Here is a 23,386-nt window from a genome sequence, read left to right on the forward strand (position 1 = left end):
GCCTTGGAAAATTATATGCTATATTAGTGATATTCCAGTATCTTTGTCAAGAATTAGCAACAGGGCATGCCTTGGGCAGCTTGGTGGCCCAGTAGAGAGTGACCCACTTTCAGTCTCAGTTTCCCTATTTGTTAAATAGGAAAATAATACTTTCAATATCTCCCTCACATAGAGGTGGTTGTGAAACTCAAAGGCTATAGCAGATGAAAAAAAATGCCATGCTGCCACTGTGATAGCTTTTCAAAATAGCATTTTGTGGGTCAGATCAAGTATTTATTAAGTGCTTACTGTCTGCCACACAGGTAGCTGGGTGTCATAGAATGCCAGGCCTAGAATCTTCCTGATTCTGATTCATCTTTCTGAGTTCAAATCTGACTTCAAACATTTACTAGCTGGGTGACCTAGGACAAGTCTTTTAATCCTGTTTACCTCAGTTTCCTCAACTGTAAAATGAGCTGGAGAAGGAAACAGAAAATCATTCTTGTATATTTGCCAAAATATACTAAGCCTGGGAATACAAATACAAGGAAAGGGGAAAATGGCATATAAAAGGTAACTGGAAAGAAGCATGAGGAAATGAGAAAGTCTAGATAGTCAGGAGAGCAGCCCAGAAGAAAAATGAAGACTATTCACAGTGGACAAAAAGAGTGCTCAGTTAGTGGTCAGTGAGACGTGAGTTGGAGGTGGGCCTCTGACATTTACTAGCCTTGTTTCCCTGGACCAGTGACATCGAGATTCTCATTCTCAGTTTTTTCATATGTAAGATAAAGATTAGAAGTGAGTAATACTCACTTTGGCAGGTTGTTGGAAAAATTAAAAGAGATATATATACAAGAAAGTAAAAGATGGAGAGAGAGAGAGAAAGTATTCCCTCATTTTAGAGCTGACAGTTCCAAGTAGGGGGACAAATTAAACTATCACAAGCCTGGTAAAAGTACCCAAAGTATCCAAGCCCAGGATATTTCTAGAAACCTTCCTTTCCTTTATTTAATCAAAGGAAATCACACTAGAAGCAGTCTGCAAGTTGGAAGTGAACAGCCACTTTTGGTCCTTTCACAGGCTACTTGCAGCATTCAAAAGAAAATCATGTCAGGGGCAGCTAGGTGGCGTAGTGGATAAAGCACTGGCCCTGGAGTCAGGAGTACCTGGGTTTAAATCCGGTCTCAGACACTTAATTACCTAGCTGTGTGGCCTTTGGCAAATCACTTAACCCCATTGGCCTTGTAAAAACCTTAAAAAAAAAAAAAAAACTTTCCACAGGAAGGTCATGTAATGCTGGGAAAGCTCTTACTAAAGGAGAGAAGATGAAGTAAGTTCCCCAAGGCATGCACTTGGGCAGTGCCCTAGACTTGAAGAGGTATGGAGGGGAGGGTGATTAGCACCAGGGAATGCCTTGGGCAGCTAGGTGGCACAGTAGAGAATGTCAGGCTTGGAGTCAGGAAGATTCATCTTCCTAAATTCAAATCTGATCTCAGACGTACATATTACCTGTGCAACCTTGGGCCATCCTGTTTGCCTCAGTTTCCTCATCTGAAAAAGAACAAGAGAAGGAAATGGCAAACCACTCCAGCATCTTTGCCAAGAAAATTACAAATGAGGTTATAAAGAATCAGGCACAACTGAAAATGACTAAATAACAAAAAATGCTTTGCTTGTCACCTGGTTGTTTAGAATAGGAGCCTAGATGTTAATTAATTAATTAATTTATGTATGTATGTATGTATTTATTTATTTTTTGCAAGGCAAACAGGGTTAAGTGGCTTGCCCAAGGCCACACAGCTAGGTAATTATTAAGTGTCTAAGACCGGATTTGAACCCAGGTACTCCTGACTCCAGGGCCAGTGCTTTATCCACTAGGCCACCTAGCTGCCCCTTCTAGATGTTAATTTAGAAGAGACCTTGGAAGCCTTCTAGCCAGCCTACCCCCTTCATTTTACAGATGAAACAGTCAAGGACCAAAAGAATAAAGTGATCTGGCCAGGGTCACTTGAGGCCATAATTACAATCAAACCCTGAGCCCCTCCAACTTCAAATGCAAGGAATACTAGGATTTGGAAGCTGTTTTCAGTCACATTTCCAATCTGACATAGAGAAGTAGCTGAAATCAATTTCAACTCATAAAGGTGTAGGTTGGTTCATCTCTCCCCTGAATAATTCCCTCCCCTCATGTCCTGCTGGTAGCCTTTTTAGTTGGTTGTTTTGTTTCCCCAAATTCTGTCTTTCAAAAAAAAAAAACCTTCAAAAAATACCCACCCCATACATTTTTTCTCACCCACTTTTTTTTCCAAGAGTCTGTGAGTGTCGACTTGGTTATTTCTTACTCTGGAGATGGAGAGATGAGATCTGGCATATCTCAGAGGCATCCTTAGGCTCCATCCTTACACTCTCACTTAACCTCTGCTTCCTCTCCTTCCTTTTTTCTACTGTTCCAAACTACAACTCCCACCCCTGATACTACTGCTCTCTCCCCATACCCCAGCATCTGCTCAACACCCCAGGGGTATTTTTCTTCTCTTGCCTTGCTAGCAGAAGTGTGACACCTCCCCAGAGACAACCAAGAGGAAATCTCTAAAATATTTGAGAGAAAGCCAATAGAAGATCTCCCAGCAAAAATTTACAGCCAAGTTCACATCCTCTGAAGTACACTTCAGGAAAATTGAGAAGAGTACAATATGAAATAAAGATTTAATAGAAATGAAAACAAACATCAGAGAGATGCTGCATCCAGTCCAGAACTCCACCAGAAGACAAAACAAAAACTGCAAATGTTCCAGATGCCAGTTAATGGTGCCAGTGAATGGTTACAAAAAGTGGTGTGATATCCAGGGAGGGCTGGCTCAGGTTTCACCAAGAGGAAAAGTCCAAAACCGCATACTTTCTTGGAAGAAAATTGAGTCAGGAGACCACACCTGGATTGCAGCCAACAATCAGGACTTCTGAAAGGACTTCTTAAAAGGACTTCCTAAAAGCAAGGGTGATAAGGAGTTTGGGGGCTTTTCCAAGAGAAATAATAATTGTGTCTACTAGCTTTATACTCTGCTTCCTCTGGGTTAAGGAAACTTTAGTCTCTACTTTAAATATACACTTTCTCTTGTAAACCGTTATATGCAATATAACTATTGATCTTTGTAAACACAAAATATGTTTTATTTTTTATGAAAACTCATGTCAGGGAATGGTGAAGAGAGAGAAGATAAAGGAACAGAAGAAAGGAGAAGAAAAGAGGACTGAAGAAAAAAGCAGAGGCAGGTCACTGCTCTATATTCATTCATCTCTCAATCCTAAAACAGAACTACCAGAGGAATCAGGGCTTCTCTAGCAAAGACTATACTGTAAGGAAAGTTACCAGGATGCAGAAATTCCATCTGAAATTACTACAGGGTAGGGGCATCTAGGCCAGTGCTGGACCTAGTCCCAGGAATGGCTCCAACCCCATGACAGGGTTGGAGTGGAAGATGAGTCTAGATTTAACCCTATCCAAAAATGTGAAAAAAAGACTGGTACAGTCCAAATCCAGGAACTAAGGCTGAAGATACAAGTAAATAGAAGACAATTTCAGAAGAATGAAGAACTACTATAATTAGAAGAATTCCAAGATAGCATCATAGAAGAAATTAATTCCACAATAATTACAAGTAGAACTCCAGGGGGGGAAAAAAAGTAGCTTGGCTATGAAAAACTGACCTAGAAAATAGAATGAGAGATCATCTCAAAATCATTAGATTTCTTGAAAATCATGACCAAAAAATTAACCAAGCATATCAATTATTCCTTCTTTTTCAGTTTTGTCTAATTCTTCATGACCCCATTTGGAATTTTCATGGTAAATTTTACATATTGGATACTGCCATTTTCTTCTCCAGCTCATTTTATGGATGAGGAACTGAGGCAAACAGTGTTAAATCTTGCCCAGGGTCCCGCAGCTAGTTAAGTATCTGAGACCTGATTTGAACTCAAGTCTTCCTAACTTCATGCCCAGTGCTCTATCCAATGTACCATCTAGCTGCCCTATTCCCTAAACAAGACACACTTAAATAGCCTAACTCCATTCAGTTCAACTGATCTCAGAAACTTCCTCATTCTTTATCCCTGGAATGAAACAGTTGAATTATATCTGCCCCTTGGCCCCCTGCTTCTGATTGGACACATTAATTATTCATATTTGGGTCATTCCAATGTACTAAAAGTTATACTACCTAAATTAGTTTACAAACTGAGGGCCATACAAATCATATTATCAAGAGATAAATTTGTAGAACTAAAAAAATAATACTCTAAAGGAACAAAAGATCAAGAATCTCAAGGGAAATATTTTTTAAAAATAAGTATGAAGGGACCTTTGCTGATCTGATCAACTTTAATCTTTACTATAAAAAAGAATTATAAATATTATTTAGTATGGGTTAAAAAATAGAAAAAGTTGATCATTAAGAAAAATTAGATGTACAAGTCCCAGAAGCAAATGAATATAATAGTATCTGGTATTTGATAAATAAAAGGGTACCAATTATGAGGATAAGGACTAGATTTTTGACAAAAACTATTGAGAAAAACTGGAAAGTCCAGTAGATATTGGGTTTAGACTAGCATTTCATGCCATATTCAATAAGTTCCAAATAGAAACATGATTTGAATATAAAAAAATCTTATCATAAACAGAATAATTATGTCTTTTGTTTTCTAAGAAGACCATGACATCAGGGAGTTGATGCCATGACAAGTATGGAATTGGATATGAGTGAGGGGAAGCTGTGCTAAGTCACCAGCCTCACTTTCCTCTTCAGAACCATCAGGGGTCCAGTGGCCAGATATGGATCAGGACGACCGGAGTTGGCCCTGGATGCGGGGCAATCAGGGTTAAGTGACCTGCTCAAGGTCACACAGCTAGTTAGTGGTAAGAACTTCTGTCCTCCTGAATCTAAGGCCAGTGCTCTATCCACTGTACCACCTAGCTGCCCTTTATCACATATTAGAGAAGGGAAGGAGGAACTTTCATAAGAGAATTCTTAACAAAAGGCATAGAGGTGAGCATAGAAAACAAAATAAATAATTTCAACTGCATAAAATTGAAAAGCTTTTTCATAAGTGTAAATCCTATAGCCTAAGGAGCTAGGGGAAGGGAGAAATCTCCCCTAAGGGTGCTAGGTTTGGGCTTATAAAACAAGGTTCATATCTTAGAGGATCCTGACCCCCAAAACTATGGGTCTTCTTTCACTTTCTGGCTTATTACATCTTTAACCAAGAAAACCTAGGGAAAATCTTTTAAATCTTAGGCTTGTTACACATCTCCCTCAAAAGGGATTAACTGGATCTCCTCTAGATAGATAAAGTAGATTGAGTCTAGGATAGCTATTTATTGAACACATAGGCAAATGTTTAAAACATGAAAAAGTTTCCCTTGACCCCTATTACGTTCTTCTGAGAAATTGATACTTAAAATATTGATGTTATGGGAGGATTTTCACCTCTGGTGAGGGCTTGCTGAGTCTTCTTCAAGACTGCTCATTCACCTTTCATAGCCACCCATCACCCAATTTGTGACTCCAAGAAGCTATAGTATGCATGGAGGCCACACCATAGTAAATCCTCTTAGCAGGTGGGTTAAACCAAGTTGGGAGTGACTAATAGTTGGTGAGTTAGGAGGACATCTGACTCAAGCATGTGTAGAATTGGCAGAGTAGGCAGATGAGAACAACTTGTTCCAAAGTTCCTTAAAGAATGCTTAAAGCTTGGTCAGACATCAAAGATGTCATTACCGATTGTCCTGACTTTTGTCTTGCCCCTGGACTTTGATGTGAGACTGACCACTTTGTCCAACTCTGCCTCACTTGAATCTAATTCTCTGGCAAGTCAAGACATCACCCCCTTATGTCATTGGTCCTCTTTGGAATGAAGGACAAACAACAATAATTTAAAATATGAACTACTGTAGGACTATTCAACAGTACTTCACTATCTGAGAAACTCATTTTTGCTCCCATATTTTCTGCCCAACCATTTATGTATGGCTTTTTCTCCTATTAGTAGTCATGTTCTCCTTCTAGGAGATTAGATGGTATGATGAAAGGAATATTAATCAGTATCCCCTGACCTATTAGATGAGTTCTTTCCCAAACCAAGCTACTTCCCTTTGTTTCCACTTTTACTTCATTGGGAGGAGAGTGGGTCAACTATGATATCTAATGTCTTCAACATCAAAAATTGGAGTCATCACTAACGTTTCCTTTTTTTTTTGTTAGAAAAACTCTATACTAATATGTAACCTACTTTGTATACTTACCTAGCACCATTCTATAAGTACTGGAGAGATGATTAGAGTAGAGTTAAAAATAAAAAATTGGAACCTCAATAAGTAGAAGGGAAATGCAACTATCTTCTGACTCTTTTAGTTTTTCTGCCAAAAAACAATGTTAATAAGGCTACAGATCTTTTCCAATGCTGAATGGGTAATTATGCCTTGCATTTTTATACTGTTTATTGCCAACCCATTTTTAATACATGTTATCTTATTTTATCCCTCAACACCAAAGGTAAGTAGGAAGATCCCCCAATTTTACATATGAGGAAACTGGACTCTTATGAGAAATTCTTAAACCAAAGAAAAGTCACTGGGGCCACAGCATCTATATGGAAAATTTCATCTTTATTTCAGGTCTGGAAGAAAACCAGATAACTCATTGTCTTTTCTTTTCTCTTCTTCCTGATATCCCTCCAATCCTTTCTTGCAGGTATTGTTAGGGCTTCCAGCGTTTTCCCTATCCTCAGCACTGTCTTTCTTTTACTGGGAGGTCTCTGCATTGGTGCCGGGAGAATTTACAGCAGCAAGAACAACATCATCCTTAGTGCGGGGATCCTATTCGTTGCTGCAGGTAAATATATTCTCTCCATCTGTTTCTTTTCACCACCAGGATAGCATCAGGAAGAGCCAACCCTGCACCTTTTGGTGACTTCTAAAGTTATGTGATTAAAATAAAATCAACATCTTTCTGTTTTGAACATATCTGTAGTGTTCCCTAGTACAGATCCCCATAAAAACCTAACAGAAAAAAATTATAGTAATAGCATTCAAACACCTCATCTATTTAAAGTGTTAGCCCCAGCTTACCAACTCTATGACCTTGGGGGAAATTCCTTTCTGTTCTTACGACTCAAGCTTCCTCATCAGTTAAAAGATATCCATGAGTTCTAAGGCCTCTTCCAGCACTAATATTCTAACATTCTGCTTTATAACATCCAAGTTACAGCATATTTTTCTGAGTTTATTATTCTGTTTCATACACTGAACTACTTGCTGCTCCCAGTATAACACCTTCCATTTCTTATCTTGATGCTCCTTCCTTACTATTTCCTCTTAGAATTCCTAACTTTGGTCTAGAAATATGTCCTATCTGTCCACTATCTCCCTTCGCCTCTCCCTCTCTCTCTCTCTCACTGCTAAAAACTATTGGCAAATTTTATACTTACTTATTTCTATATGTATCTCCCCCCATTAAAATATAAGTTCCTTTATTTTGGCTAAAGACCATGTCATTGTTATCTTTATAGCTGCAGAACCTAACAGAGTACTTGGGACAGAGTTGACACTTAATGCTGAATTAATAAATACATTCTATGGGCTCTTCTCACATTCTGTGTTTCTAATCTGTCTCACTCTTCTAGTCAAGACATAAAGAAAGCTTTTTTAATTCTTTTTTAAAATTTTATTTTTGCCTCTAATCATTCCTTTATCTTTTTTTAATTCTTTTTTTTAAATTTTATTAAGAAAGTTTCAAGTGCTCAAAAATACTTACCAAATGAATAAATGACTCCTCATTCATTGGGGAATAAGGCCCAGAGACTTGAAATAATTTACTAAGATCTCCAGACTGGTTTGTGGCTAATCAGTACTAGATCCATCTCCTGACTTCTAGATCCATGACCCTTCCCTTAAACCACTCTATACTCAAATTTCTTCCACCAAAAAACTTCAGTATTACATGAGGGTAGATGTTGGGTGGTGAGTTGGAGGTGGGGTTGGGGTGGGATGGCAAAGGAGAGAAAAAAAACTCAGTATTCATTTGTTTCCCTTTAAAAACTTGAATTCTTCTCCCTTCCTCATAAACGGGGTCTCAGGAGCACCTTCTTCCTTACCCTTCTTCCCTTCATCTGCTCTTTTCCCTCATTTCTTTTCCCTCTCCCTATGACCCAAAGCAATACATGAACAGGAGTATATGATCAGGAATGAAGACTATAGTCACCATTGAGTTACTTGACCAGGATTGAAACAGTATAATCTTTTTCAGAAAGAGAAAGTCTTTTTAGTTTGTGTTGAGAAATGTGTGGTTGGTATCAACAATATGATTTGTATTCAGGAATATAATCAGGTACAGAAATGTAGTCAAAGTTGATGAAAAGGACAATAAGTTATTCAAGTTGTAGTAAACAGAGAGCCAGCCAGTCTCAGGACCAAAAACACCTGGGTTTAAATCCTACTTCAGATGTTCTTAAGCAAATGAAGCAAGACTATCTCATTCTCGATTTCTTTATCTGGAAGGTTGAAAAATAGTATTATATACATATGCATGCATACGTGTGTATATATATATATTATTGGGACAGGATAGCTGGTAAGGATGCTGGGATCATATGAAGTTTAAATGAGACCTGGATGCTAGTTTTATGGGGGTTTTTTTAGGTTTGTTTGTTTTCTTGCAAGGCAAATGGGGTTAAATGGCTTGCCCAAGGCCACACAGCTGCTAGGTAATTATTAAGTGTCTGAGACTGGATTTGAACCCAGGTACTCCTGACTCCAGGGCCAGTGTTTTATCCACTACACCACGTAGCCGCCCCTGGATGCTAGTTTTATGGAGCTCACAGTCTAATAAGGAATATCACACATATATAAATAATTATAATTCAAAATAGTACATGATAAGTGTGTAAGAGGGGTTAAAACAAAGTACTAATAAATCTGTATATTTACCAGAAATATACAGAAAAGTTTCATGGAGGGGTTGATAACCAAATAGGGGGAAAGGGTAAGAACAATTAAAGATACACTGATAATGAATGAGGTTGAGAAAAGAACATGAATATAGAAAGAAGAGGCCTTGGGGACAGCGCCTTAAGATGAAAATGCCCACTGCAAGGGGATGAGACACTTGAAAGACTAAGAGGCATACATCTTGGAAATGTGTAGCTATTAGGAACAGAGGTGAGATTATCAGAGGATATTCCAATGGAGCCAATTATTACATAGAGATAAAAAAGAATGAGGATAGGGGAAAGAACCACAGTGGTTAGTGACCTCTGAGAGTGCAGTGTACATTAAGTGACAGGAATAAAAACCAGATTTAAAGGTATTCAAAAGAGAGTGGGTGATGGGAAAGTAAAGACATCAGGTAGAGACAGCTTGAGTATCTAAAAGTAAAGTAGAAGGCCTGCCAAATAGGAGTAATGTTCTACCTGAAAACGCTTAAGAATTTAGAGATTGGTTTCTCCTAGCTCTAATGAGCTCTAATGAGCAGTAGATATAGAAGCATCAAATTAAAATGGAACTAAAGTATTAACAAAGCAAGAGAATGGTAGGTCATAAGTAAGAGATTCTTAAGTAGTAGCTAAAGAATTATTAAAATAACAGACCACTGAAGCATAGCTTCATTTAGAGGCAAGAAAAATCATAGTGTTGGAAGTAGAAGAAATGAAGGGAAGGATCAAGGGATTAACAATTAGAAAGAGTAAAGGACAGATAGAGGATTAGAATAGGAGACTGCCATTAGAGAATAAAATTTCCAAGCTCAGGATCTGGAAGGAAGCAGAGTTCAAAGAGATGATGAGGTCTAAGGTATACAGCCCATCCATCCACGTTTTTCCCCCCAAGCTAAAATGGAAGCTTCTAGGTATACTATTGAGGGATATAGGGACAAAACTGGACAGGTACATGCATGTGGTGAAGAAAAATGGAGGTACCCTTTGGTGGGCATCTTTGAAGTTAAGATAGAGAGATTTAGCCTAGCAAAGGAGATTTAGCTTAGGTGAAGCTAGACTAGAAATGGCATGGCTAGAGAAATGGGGACCAATCAGGAGGCTAATAAGAAAATGTCCTTGGAAAGTTGAAATGTAGAAAGAAGTTTGCAGGTCATTGAATACTCATTTTATAGGAAAGGAAACTGAAGCCCAAAGAGGAAAAGAGACTTGCCTCTCCTCCCCTATCTCCAAGATCACACATGGTGTTAGTAGCAGAGAAAGGACAATAACACAGGTATCCACTCTCAGTGGTTTAGCAAAGAAATATGATAAATACGAATAAGGAGGTAAAAAGAAAAAGGAAAGAGGGATGGGGGGAAATCACTAAAATACAAACTAAATATATGTGGAACATTTTGGAACATGCCAAAAAGGTCAGAATTTTGAGATCTCCTTTGGCTGGTGTAGAAACTCTGCTTGCCTCATCCAAACAGTCCCCTGCTCATCACTTCCCAAGTCATCTTAATGATCTAGCTGTCTGGATTCCAACACTTGGCATTCTTCTGCCTTTCTTCTTTTCCTTTCAGGTCTGAGTAACATCATTGGAATCATCGTTTATATCTCCAGCAATGCAGGTGACCCAAGTGACAAGAGAGATGAAGACAAAAAAAACCATTACAACTATGGTTGGTCTTTTTACTTTGGCGCTCTGTCTTTTATTGTGGCTGAGACCATAGGCGTCCTGGCTGTAAACATTTACATTGAGAAAAATAAAGAGTTAAGATTTAAGACCAAAAGGGAGTTCCTTAAGACTTCTTCCTCTTCCCCATATGCCAGAATGCCAAGTTACAGGTATAGAAGGAGGAGGTCCAGGTCCAGTTCCCAATCTACAGAGGCATCTCCTTCCAGGGATGTTTCCCCTGTCAGCATGAAGATCTCAAGTTCCATCCCCATGGGGGAGATCTCCATGTACACCCTATCCAGGGAACCCCTGAAAGTGACCACGGCAGCAAGCTACAATCCGGAGCAAGAGACTGGCTTCCTCCAGGTTCACAACTTCCTGCAGAAGGAGCTGAAAGAAGGATTTCATGTCAGCATGATTAATCGGCGGACCACGCCAGTGTGAGGAGAGTGCAGATTCTCCTTCTCCTTAAAAAATAATTCTCATCTCCTTACTAAAATGGATCTTTCAATCAAACAGGAAGATCCTTAAAAGAACAAATAGACCAAAAGAGAAAAAAAGAAAAAAAGAGAAAAACTCACCATGAAACAAAAAATTTTCCCTGATCTCCAAAACACATCAAGTGCTGATTTTTACAAATAAGGACCTGGGGATATTGGAATATGAACAGCAATCAGAAGCTGAAGGCTGACTTTAAGCAAATAGGTTCTTCAAATGCCTTAAGGTTTAGTCAGCCTCAAAAGAAAGCAAAAGTATTTACCTGAGCCTTTGGGGTAACTCAGTCTTATTGATGCTGGAACACAAAATTGAGCCATTATCTCCTTTTGAAAATATAACTTTACAGAAGAATAGGAGCTCCATAGACCTATATTTAATAGTGCCCAGAACCACTAGAAAGTCTCCATTTTACACAATGGAGGGCTATTATGGAGATCACTGCTGCTCCTCAGAACAGTGTTTCACTTGCTTTCTGTGGTGGAGAAGAGGAAACCAAAGCTGTTCTCTTTCTCTCTCTCTCTCTCTCTCTCTCTCTCTCTCTCTCTCTCTCTCTCTCTCTCTCTCTCCTCTCTTTTTCTCTTGCAAGTGGACTTGGGTTGAAAAATTATGAGCAGAGGACAAAAGAACAGCAATAAGCTGGTACTTCATTATGCCTGGTGCTAGGGCACCAGTTCTATTAAGGGAAGTTAGAGAAGATGGGGAACTGACCTGGAATTCCTCAGGCACTGAATGATTGAGTTTGGAGACCTAGAGAAGTTGAGGAGAGCAATGAACTGGACCACCAGGAAGGAAATAAGCAACTGGATGTTGGAATGGAAATGTTCCAAGCAGGCTTTGCAACGAAGACTTCAGACCTCAGTATGGGGGCATGACTGTAGATGGAAAAAGTTATCCAGACAAAAGGTGAAGGGAAAAACATGGGGCAGGATTATAGATCCTACCCCTTTGCCTCTTTCTGCTAGCAAGGCAGAGCTAATCTTAGTGGATTTCTGCAGTGCTTCTCTTTGGATCTAGCCAGTGTTTGGCTTAAAGAATGTTTGTCCAGATATGTGAACTTAGAGTTAATATATTGATGCTATGAGAAATACAGAGAATACAAACCCATTTGTTAGGTTTATTAAATATGTTTTATTACAAACACATGCCAGGGGAACAAGTTAAGTTCATTCCCCAGCACTTCTCACAGTGCCTGGTAGATAGTAGGCACTTAATAAATATTTGTTGATTGATTGGTTGGTTATTTCCCTTTAAAATTCACATCATTATATTCTATTTTGTTAAAATCTGAGAGTATTAAATGGAGGAAGTTTGGGTAAATGAGCAGAAACATTCATTGTTTGATTCTGAAAATGAAAAGACAGTAATTTATTTTATTTTTCAGAATACAACCCAGACGGGGGAACATATTCATATAATCTTTACTTTTCCTAATACCTCTTTTTTTTCCCTTAAAGGAAGAGGGAAAAGTAGAGTATGTCCAAGTTCAAAAGAAAGACATGGATCTTTCCCCCCTTTTTATATAAATATGCCTTTGTGCTTTCTAAAAATAAATTGTTTCCTACTTTTTTGAGACAATACAACATGATCTGCCATCTACAAACAAGTAGATGTGCTTCAAAATATCCATCAAATTCTTACCTCAGCTACTGGCTCACAACTCCTGGTGACTAATGGCTCAGCTCCATGGGAGTAAGGAGGCTCAGAATTTGGTTCATTCTGTCTCATTATGACATCACACTCACACCATTCCCCTTTGCACCTATTAAAGTAAGTCCCTTTCTAGGTGCGATTCCTCCAGCTGATTGTTCCCTGTGTTAGTAAGATAAACAGTAGATTCTAGTTTCTCCTCTGTGTTTTGCTGTAATTCTTTCTTCCAAGTTGAAGTTGGCATTTGTATGATAGTGTCTCTGACCATTTGCTGCAACAAAAAAAAGAAGGTGAGGGTTTTGTCTTGGAAAAAAAAATTTTTTTCTCAACTGTTGGGCCAACTTCACAGCACCATCTAATCTAGGTCAGATCAGGATCCTCTCTGCCTGGAGTTCAGCTCTGATCTGAAGACCCTCACCCTCTATCAATGTCCCCACACTTCTGCTCTGAGGTCAAGAGAGTCAGGTTGCCCTGAGATTGTTTTAGAGTGGTCACCTGCAAATTTTCTGCTCTGAAGAGCTAAAGTGATATGGAAGGAGTTCTGTCCCTTGCATGGAATAGAGTCTGGTTGATGGGGGGACAAAGGAGTACAGTGAGGGGTGAGAGAGAGGAGGACAATAATAGCAAAAGAAACTGACTCTTTCGCCCTCAGATGTCTATACCTTTAGCCCTCTCCTTTCCTACCCCTCTCTAAGGCATGACCTGTCTCTTGCCACTAACCCCTTCCTTGCTGGATTTTGGTGTAGGCTCAGTAGGTGGCCCCCAGCAAGGGATGAGAGCTGGTTCACTCTTCCTTGTTAGTCTGGGCTCCCCTGGGGGAGACAGAGTAGACAGTGGTGCTCTAACCCTCTCAGAGGGGGAGACATTTTTCCTCATCCTCCCTTCTTACCCCCTTATCAACTCATGTGTGTTCTACCCATTTAGCACCATGTGAATCTTGTATTTACTATTGTTTCCCAGTTGTCGGTTTTGTCTTTTTAATAATAATAATAATAAAAAAACATTTTTCAAATGTTTTCTTTCTGGTGTGGAAACAAAAAAATCAAATCTCTATGGTTGTTGGTAAAGCCCTTCACTGGGGAAAATGGGGTATTCAAGGTAGAAGAAGAGGGTGAGGATTGGATTCATTCACTAAGGAAGGTGGAGCAGTGGATAAAACCAAGGACCAAAAATCAGGACAGACCTGAGAGTAAAACCAACTATGTGACTCTGCCTCAGTGTTCTAAGCTGTAAAATGGGGATCTAGATGTTGAAGTGGATACTGTGCCAAACATGGAGTCAGGAAGACCCATCTTCCTGAGTTCAAATATGGCCTCAGACACTTACTAGCTGTGTGACTCTGAGCAAGTCATTTAGCCCCATTTGCCTGAGTTCCTCATCTGTAAAAGAAGAAAGAAAGGGCAAACCACTCCAGTATCTACCAAGAAACTCTAAATGGGGTCATGAAGAGTCAGAAGTGAGTGAAAAATGAAAATTCTAAAAGGTTATTGGAAATAACACCAGTGGTCACCCAAGTCACTTGGAGTAGAGTTGCATTTTTAAACTACTTCCCACCATCAACCATGGTCAGTACTATAATTTCACAGATGTACCTTAAAAAATTTCTTTGGGGGTGGGGTACAAGAATAAGATGACAATCCTAAACCAGACACTTTCAGAATGAACAAAAGGATAAAGAGACTCCATCTTAAAGATCTGTGCATTCAGTTTTATTCCCAGTTTTATTTATATGATCCTCTCTGAAATTTTTATGTTGATAACTTCTCTTCTTTTGTGAATTTTCTCTCATAACTTGGAAGATGGCTTCATATATATTTGAGTCAGTTATCTCTATATTTTAAATAGACTTTTATCAATGAAATCAAAAAGATGCTAAAGGTTATAGCTTTGGGGATAAAAGTTTACTTCTTCATATGAGACTCTACATGCTATTGTGAAGTGACAGAATGATCATAGCTAGCATTTAAGATAATAATGCTTTCAAAACGCTTTATGTAGATTACTTCATTTGATCCTCACAACTCTGTAAGGCAGATGTAGTTGCTTATCCCCATTTTACCATAGTGGAAACAGGGACTGAGATAGGTTAGATGATTTGTCCAGGGTTATTATAGCTAGGAAGTGTCTGAGGCAGGATTCGACTGAGCTATCCTCACCCCCAGTCCTGCAACTGTATTCAGGATACTACCTCGGCTGCTGCACCTAGTTACTTGGGTGAGCGTGCGAATGAGACCAGGAGCCCTCTAGTGCCAGACACAAGCAGTTGCAACTTCTCTAAATACACATACAGAATCATTCCATCTCCTAGATCAGACTATTGGCCTCGGTGTTCCCGAGCTGGCAGCCCCAAGGTTCCCTACAGCTAAAATAACCACCTTATCCATAGCCCATGGATAGTAGATTCCTAGAGCCATTGGTCTAGGACTGAAAGAAATGTCAAACACCAGTCAGTAGCATCCTTATTTTTTATTTTTTAAAAATTTTATTTATTTAAGGCAATTAATTTTCATTTCTGTAGTGGTTTGGGGAACTTAGAATGGCAGATTAGATTTCAAATTTGAATTTCCTTTGTCACATCATAAATGCATGATGACCTCAGAAGGCACCTGCACAGGTGGATTTTAATTAAGGCAATGGGGTTAAGGGACTTGTCCAAGGCCACACAGCTAGGTAATTAAGTGTCTGAAGTCAAATTTGAACTCAGGCCCTCCTGACTCCAGGGCTGGTGCTCTATCCACTGTGCCACCTAGCTGCCCCCATCCTCATTTTTTAAATGAAGAAACAGAAATTCAGGGATCTGAAGTGACTTGGTTACACAAGTTGTTGTTCAGTTGTTGCAATCATGTCTGACTCTTCATGATCCCATCCGAGGTTTCTGGGCAAAGATACTGGAATGTTTTGCCATTTCCTTCTCCAGTTCATTTTACAGATGAGAAAACTGAGTTAATAGGGTTAAGTGATTTGTCCAGGATTACACAGCTAGTTAGTGTCTGAAGCCAGATTTGAACTCATGAAGATGAGTCTTCCTGACTCCAGACTTGACACTAGTAAGCCACAAAGAGACTATTTGAACTCAGGCATCCTTGCCTCCAAAGCCAGTGCTTTTCTCTCTGGAACATACTGCTTCCCCAATAGCAGCTTCGATGTACACTGGGAAGTAATAAGAGAGTGGCAGTATCATTGGTTTTCTAACCCTATCTCAGTCTAAGTATGGAGAAAAAAATGAAAGATGATAGATTGATAGATAACCCTCTTCCTCCCTCAATCTTGTTCTATGTGGACAATAAACCAACAAGCCCAGGTTAATGGCCATTTAGTTTCTGCAAATAATGAGATAAATAGCATAGAAATGAAAGTAAGCCAGCAACTTTAGTTAGTGACCAAGAAGAGACAAAGTCTATGTTTCTCTCTCCCATGGTTCCATGAAGATTAAAAGGAAATTCAGGAAGTAAAGATATGACTGGTAAAAATGACTTTAGGGTCAGAGTGAGAAATAGAACTATGGCATGAAGCAATCTACTGATCACTCACTTCTCAGCTTGAAATTAGCCACTAGCTCACCCCCTCACTTTGAGTTAACTCTCCAAAACATTTCTCTTTAGTGCTCTTTGCCCTTGCATTCTGCACAGCTGGGAAGAATCCATTTGCTCTGCTCATTCCTTTAAGGGTCTGTCACATACCACCATGCATCCTGGAACTCAGCACACTAGAAGGACTTGCCAAGTCCTGGCTCCCTCTATTCCCTAGAGTATCTCCTGTTACTAAATTAATGACTACAGTTGTATTTGCCTCTCGAGCAGTTGGACTCACTGGTAAATCAAGAAAAATAGTGTAATTCAGGACATAGGAACATAGGTTGGGGTCCACTGGGCTAGTAGAGAAGTCAGGCTTCTAGGGCTTGGTATGGAAGCCAAAGTCTCAGGCATACTCTACCTGATTATGAAGAAATCCAAAAAAGTAATTTTGAATAAAACATTTCCATTGGCAATAGAAGCCACCTATGCCCTACTTATCTTATTAGATAGACCATCTTACATCACCCATCTAATAATAGGCAACTCGGGACAAAAAGTTCCTTTATGTGACCCCGTGTCAACTTTTCAGTTGCAACTAGGACTCAATAAGAGTCATACAACTGCTTTCCAAAAACATTATAATGAATGACTGCTTTGAGGAGTTAAGAGTTCTGGATGTCTTACAGTAGATTGTTCTGGATTCCTCCTTTGTGTCTTCCAAAGGTTCCTCTTAACTTAGTGTTTGTGGACAGAGATATTCAATAAATATGGACATTAAAGGGTCATATGGGCCTTCTGGGAGGTCTGCTTTACATCTTACAGGCTGTAGTCTCTCCTGGGTCCCAGGATACCCACACAGAAAATAATTTATTCTCTAAAGGAAAATGAATATTAATAGTTTATTCCAGACTATGTCCAGAATCCTCTAGTTTTTCCCCTACCTACTATATTTCCCAAAACTTGATTGAGAAGTTGAACTCTGAATTTTCTTAGGGCTGATTTCTCTCTCTTTGTCCCTTGAATGGATCATCATCTGATCTAGAGCTCTGCCACTCTGATCTCAGGATCTGGCCAATATTATGTCATCAACATAATGATGTCAAACATGTAGCTCAAAGTCACATATTGCCACAACATTCCCAAATGTTATAGGAATCAGATGAAAATGTAATTGAGAAATATTTAACAAAATAAATAAAAATGCCACAAAATGTGGATAATGCTAATATGATATAATAATAATTTAATTTCTGTCAATATTATGTCAATAAGAATCCTTACGTATGGGCTAGTGGCCTCCTAATTTTTCTTTGAATTTGATAGCATTATTGTACAGCAGTGCCTTCAAGAGAAAGACCTCTTTCAGATCTCTTCCCATTAGAAGAAGGAGAGTTCACATAGCCTGGAGAGGATATTGACAGTATAGTAGACTCCTTAGGTAAAAACAAACTGCTTTTCATTTGTCTCAGGATCAGGAATAAAGAAAAATACACATTGGTGAGGTCAAATAATCTCAGAAAATTCACCCTAGGCCTGGGTTATCTGGTCTATGACACTGACAAGGTTAGAAACAGAATAATAATGGACGTAATTAATCCCAAAGTCCACTGGAAGCTGCCAGGGGCCATTTTGCCTTCCTGTCTGCAATAGTGTTAGTATAACAAATACACCAGTTTCCTTTATCTTTATTACTGAAAAAGAAATATCTTTTCCCTCCCTAGAGACTCAATATGTTTGATATTGATTCCATAGGATGGTTCAGGCAGCTCCAAGGATTTCCATTTGGCCTTACCCAAAATAACCTGCACAGGATTTGCTGAAAGGGCCTGCCCATACATCTTCTTTCCATAGATTGCCCTCTATAGCTTCCCCTGAAAGTTTCACATAGGGCAGGGACTTTAGAAGATGCCTTAGGCTTGGATAACACTGAAGAATCCCTGTTCCCTTAGTATTGAATTTCCCTGTACAATTTTACTAGCACACCCTGGGACTGTCTATCAATAGCTTTCCTCTCAACTCTATGTTTCAAGAGTCATACCTAAAACTCCCTCCAGAAGAGGGTATCATCATCATATGGCCATCTATCAGGGCCTTAGATTCTATGACTCTTCCTCCTCCCACCTCCATCCCCAGGACACTCATGCACACTGACAACAATATTTACCCAAGCCACAAATATCCATACAATGTGCTCAAAGTTCACCAATACATCATCCTACACCAGGATAATTTTATGGTAGAAGAGATACATTGCTGAAGTTTAAGCCTTTTTGGTGGCCCTCTACACAGAAGTTGGAATCTACCTAACCCCAAGTCAGACTGATCATGGTGTGTGGTAGGCCGTGGGTCAGGATTACATATATTCAATCTATCAACCCATGACCTTTAGACATCTCACTTCCTCCCTTACACATCCCCATCACAGACTTTGTTGCAATGGAAAGCTATATTTATGGCTACAGGTGCAAATCTCAATCACCTAAAAGGGGACAAAAAGAGTTCTTATCTGGACACTCCAGTTGATTTAGTTGAGTGTAACAACAAATCCTCAAGGGACTCTCTAAGCCTATGACATTCAGCTATAGAGTCTCAATATGGCTCCATTACCCTCAATAACTATTGTTTTAATCATTCTTTAGGATTCTGCTTGAATATCTCATAAAATCTGCCTTATACCTTGGTCATTATAATGCCCATCTCCTGCTCTCTCAATGCAGGAAATCATCCTTTCCAAATCAGTAATAAAATAAAACTGGGGCCCTTTCAAAAAACCACTAGTAGAAGTTCCTAAGTCTCCCCATTTCTACTCTTATTCTCCTTTCTCATGGTTCCAATCTTAACAGGATGCACTGGAATCTCAATGTTGAAGATCTTTTTTGTGGATTCCTAGCTATGGCAACCCCAAAAGAAGAGTTCCTTTCACTTGGGTAGTCCCAGTTACATTAACTTTTCCTTTATTTTCTATATACAGTTATTAAAAAAACTAATATCTCTGTCTTTAATTGCTAAATGTGAATGAAGCCAGTTCATTTTCAGTCTTCTAATGTTGGCAGTATAATTTCTATAGTATGATAAACAACAATCAGGGAATGCTGGACTTAGTGCCTTCCTTACTCTTTCTGGAAGCTTCCTTCAGCACGACAGAAATAATCACTCTGAGAGGGAGCCAGTTTCTTGTTCTATTGAAAAAACTCCCCTTACATAATCAGAAAAGTTTTTGCCACCAGGTGATATGATGCCACATTGAGATGTTCAATCATTCCACTCTATGTATCTTCATTACTCTCCTCCCAACCCAATCATGATATGAATTATAAGGGTCTTCTCCTCTCATCTCAATTACTGATTATTTCAAATATAAAGGGCAGATCAATTAATTCTGGTTTGATGATTCTGGTTTGAAGCAAGGGAAGGTCATTGAACAGTTAACAAAAGGAGGCTTACTTAGCCCTAATATAGAAAGGCTATGCAACATGGATAAGGTAACACTTAGCTTCTATAAATGTAATCCCCTCCCTTCCCCAGTCTCCATATGGAAACACTTCTGTTCAATGCGGGGCAGGGTGTGGTGACTCACCACCTGGTCTTCTGTCTGAGGGGCAGAACTGAGGTAGAGTAAAGTGAGCATAACCAGGAGAGCAATATATATATAATAACAGCATCTTAAAGAAAAAGTAACTCTCTATGAACTGATCCAACCATTCTAGAGAGCAGTTTGGAACTATGCCCAAAAGGCTATAAAACTATGTGTACCCTTTGATCCAGTAATATCACTACTAGGTCCATATCCCAAAGAAATCATTAAAAATGTTAAAGGACCCACATGTACAAAAATACTTATAGCAGCTCTTTTTGTGGTGACAAAGAATTGGAAATTGAGGAGATGCTTATCACTTGGGGAATGGTATGGTATATGAATGAAATGAAATATTTTTAGAAATGAGAAGCAAGCAAATTTCAGAAAACCCCTGGAAAGACTTACCTGAACTGATGGTGAGTGGAGTAAGCAGAACCAGGAGAACATTGTACACAGTAACAGCAATATTGTATGATAATCAACTATGACAGACTTGACTCTACTATTTTCACTTTTTTATTTGTTTTTTTCTTTCTTGTGTTTTTTTTCCCCTTTTGTTCTGACTCTTCTTTCATCTTGTCAGTGTCATAGACCAGGGTGAATTTTCTGAGGTTATTTGATCTCACCAATGTGTATTTTTCTTTATTCCTGAGCCTGAAACAAATAAAATATGCTTTGTGCATGTATAAACTTGCCATTGTAGAAAGGAGGGAGAGAAGGGAGAGAGGGAGAAAACTTTACAAAAATGAATGTTGAAAACTATCTTTACATGTATTTGGGAAAAAATACTATTAAATATTTAAAAATAGAAAAAACACTCTGAAAGACTCAATTCTGGTCACTGTAACGAAAAAGTACAATTCCAGGAGATTGATGATGTTTCACTAAGACTTGCTGACAAACACATGATGGACTTGAAATGGATAAGATATTCATTTCTGATCATGGACAACGTGGGGCATTCTTTTGTTTAAGAAGGTTTTTTACAAGGATTTGTATTTTCTTTATTTTTTTTCTTGTAGCACCATAATATTCCATTAATTCAGGTATAAAACCCACAAAATCATTTGATCTGGCACTGCCATGGCAACCACAGGCAGTCCTGGAAATTCAATAAATCTAAGAGCTTTTTAGGGGTGAATTAATTAAATATTTCACCAAATATAGCAAGCTAATCTTTAAGTTGATAATTTTATGTGGTCCATAAATTATGTTATAAATATCCAAATGATTCTGGGCAGAAAAAAAGGTTTCCTACCTCTGCATTAATTCATGTTTTATAATTTATTCAGTCATTTTCCCATTTGATGGACAAAATCAAAATCATAACCAGTTCTATGCTATAAAAAATGATGTGTCTTTTTTGTATATACAATGTTGCTACTTTCCCTCAGTATTTTATTTCTTTGGCCTTTAAATCTAATAGTCATATCACTGGATCAAAAACTATGCAGTTTAGTGATGTGGAGGACATAGTTCCAAACAGCTTTACAGAATGGGCAAAATATTTCACAACTCTACCAAGAAAGCATTAGTGTGCTTTTCCTTCCCCGGTCTCTTTGACTATAATCAACTTCTTTTTTCTCATCTTTGCCTATATGATAGATGGAAGCTGAAACTTCAGAGTTGTTTTAATTTGCATTTTTCTTATTACTAGTAATTTGGAGAATTTTTTAATATGATTGTTGATCATTCTTTGAGAACTTCCTTTTTATTTCCTTTGTTTTTTAGGGAGAATGAATGTTTTCTTATGTTTGAGTCAGTTACCTATAGATCTTAGATATGAGATTTTTATCAGTGAAATTGACTTTCCTTTCTAGAACTTTATTCTAATGATCAACTTTTATATTTTTTTTAGCCATCACCAAATAGATTTATGATTACTACTTTAAAAGATAGTTGCGAATCTAATATTGCTAGACCCCCTTTCATCTCAGTTTGTTTCATTAATTATTCTTCCAGGTGAATTTGCTTTCTAGACCTATAAAACAGGCCCTTGGCAGTTTGACTGGTACAGCATCAATTCTATAAATTAAATTTGTAAAAGGTGGCATTGTCACTTTTATTGTATTGGCATGGCATAACCTTGAACAATTAATATTTCTCCAAATATCTGTCTTCCTTTATTTCTGAGTGTTTTATGGTTTGATTCATATAACTTCCATTGTGTCTTGATGGATTCTCAGCATTTTAATATCCTGTTGTGAATGAGAATTTTTTTGTTCCTCTCTCTTTTAATCAGTACTTCATTGCTTCAGTTTTTTAATCTACCTTAAGGCAACTCTCTTATCATAAGCTTTCTTCTTTACACCCTCAAACTTGATCCATTAGCTAGTTAATTAAAATTCATACCTTTTCTTCTCACTGATTTCTGTTAGTTTTTTTTCATAAAAGAGGATTTTTTTTCAGCTTCTTCTATTCTCTACTTTTATTTTCTTACTCATGTTCTTTATACTTTTTGATTCCTTCCTTAGTCTCTTTAATTTTTTCTCATTGGGAAAGCAATATCATGTTGCGGTTCCATGTTCTCTTGGGAATCCACAAAGTCCTCTATGTCATTAGGCGTAGGTTATTTAGAGACATTCACAATCATTTAGATATATTAGTAGCATTTTCCTTCTGCTTTAATATCTTTCCTATCTGCTATAGTTCTAGGTTTCTAACTCATTTTTCATCCTCCTGAGATATATAATGGGTTTATTAATTTTCCCTTATTTTCCCCCTTCACTAACCCTATGACTCCTTTCTTTTTCATGACATATACCATGGGACTGGACCTCAAAGCTACCTTAGTCTTCTCTAAAACTGGGGAAGTCACTTTTAAATGGGCTCAATTCCTACTTCAATAGTCTTTTGAGGGAACAGGACTAAATGCCAGTCCCTTTTCCTTCAGGTCTGGCACAGTCTCATATAAGTAGGCATGTTCATGTCCTTTGTTCTTCACTTCTCTGGGTGAACATTATCCTATGTAACTTCTGCCCTACACACAATGTGCTTCAGGCCTAAGCAGAGCATATACTATAACTCACCCCGCCCCCAAGTGGATGAGCAGAGTTGAGGTCTAGTGAATAGTGAAGTGAGGGCAGGGGCAGAGTATGCCTGGAGGAACTGAAGAAGCATCAAAATTACCAAATGAATTACAGAGCACAAGTTAGTGGATTGAGCTGTTAAGGCTGGTAGAAGAAGAGAAGGAATATTGACTAAGCAAGGGAGGGATTAACATTCTCTTCAATTAATTCATAATGCCTTATCTTTATTAGACTTCTTGGTATCTTGGCTTGAAAAGAAAACTATATTTACTTTTTTCTCTGGCATATAATTCTTATTTTGGCAAGTTTTGAGAGTAGCAAATTCTGGAGAGGAACTCTAGTCTCCCATCTTGTTGGACATATGACAAAGAAGTCCTTCTGTAGTTATTTTGAATGGAATTTCTTTTTCTTTCTCTTACTGTTCCATATATACAAAGTGACTAATAATTTTAATAATTTTTAGTTATATATAAATACAATTTTAACACTCATT

General features: G+C 38.3%; 1 protein-coding gene and 1 long non-coding RNA gene across 2 annotated transcripts in view; one reads left to right on the forward strand and one right to left on the reverse strand.

Annotated features, from left to right (window-relative positions):
• CACNG4 (calcium voltage-gated channel auxiliary subunit gamma 4) overlaps positions 1-11,071 on the forward strand; it is a 111,767-nt gene extending 100,696 nt beyond the window's left edge. The window contains exons 3-4 of the mRNA XM_074220623.1: positions 6,729-6,869; positions 10,533-11,071. Coding sequence (XP_074076724.1) covers positions 6,729-6,869; positions 10,533-11,071 — 680 coding nt within the window. The remainder of the gene's footprint in view (positions 1-6,728; positions 6,870-10,532) is intronic.
• On the reverse strand, positions 10,619-13,066 carry LOC141511440 (uncharacterized). Its single transcript, XR_012475333.1, has 3 exons — positions 12,764-13,066; positions 11,834-11,997; positions 10,619-11,017 (listed from the first exon to the last, which is right to left on the reverse strand). It is a non-coding gene; the product is annotated as an uncharacterized LOC141511440 (long non-coding RNA).
• Between the last annotated feature and the right edge of the window lie 10,320 nt (positions 13,067-23,386).

The sequence above is a fragment of the Macrotis lagotis genome, chromosome 2 (genome assembly GCF_037893015.1).
Source record: "Macrotis lagotis isolate mMagLag1 chromosome 2, bilby.v1.9.chrom.fasta, whole genome shotgun sequence".
Lineage (NCBI taxonomy): Eukaryota > Metazoa > Chordata > Mammalia > Peramelemorphia > Peramelidae > Macrotis > Macrotis lagotis.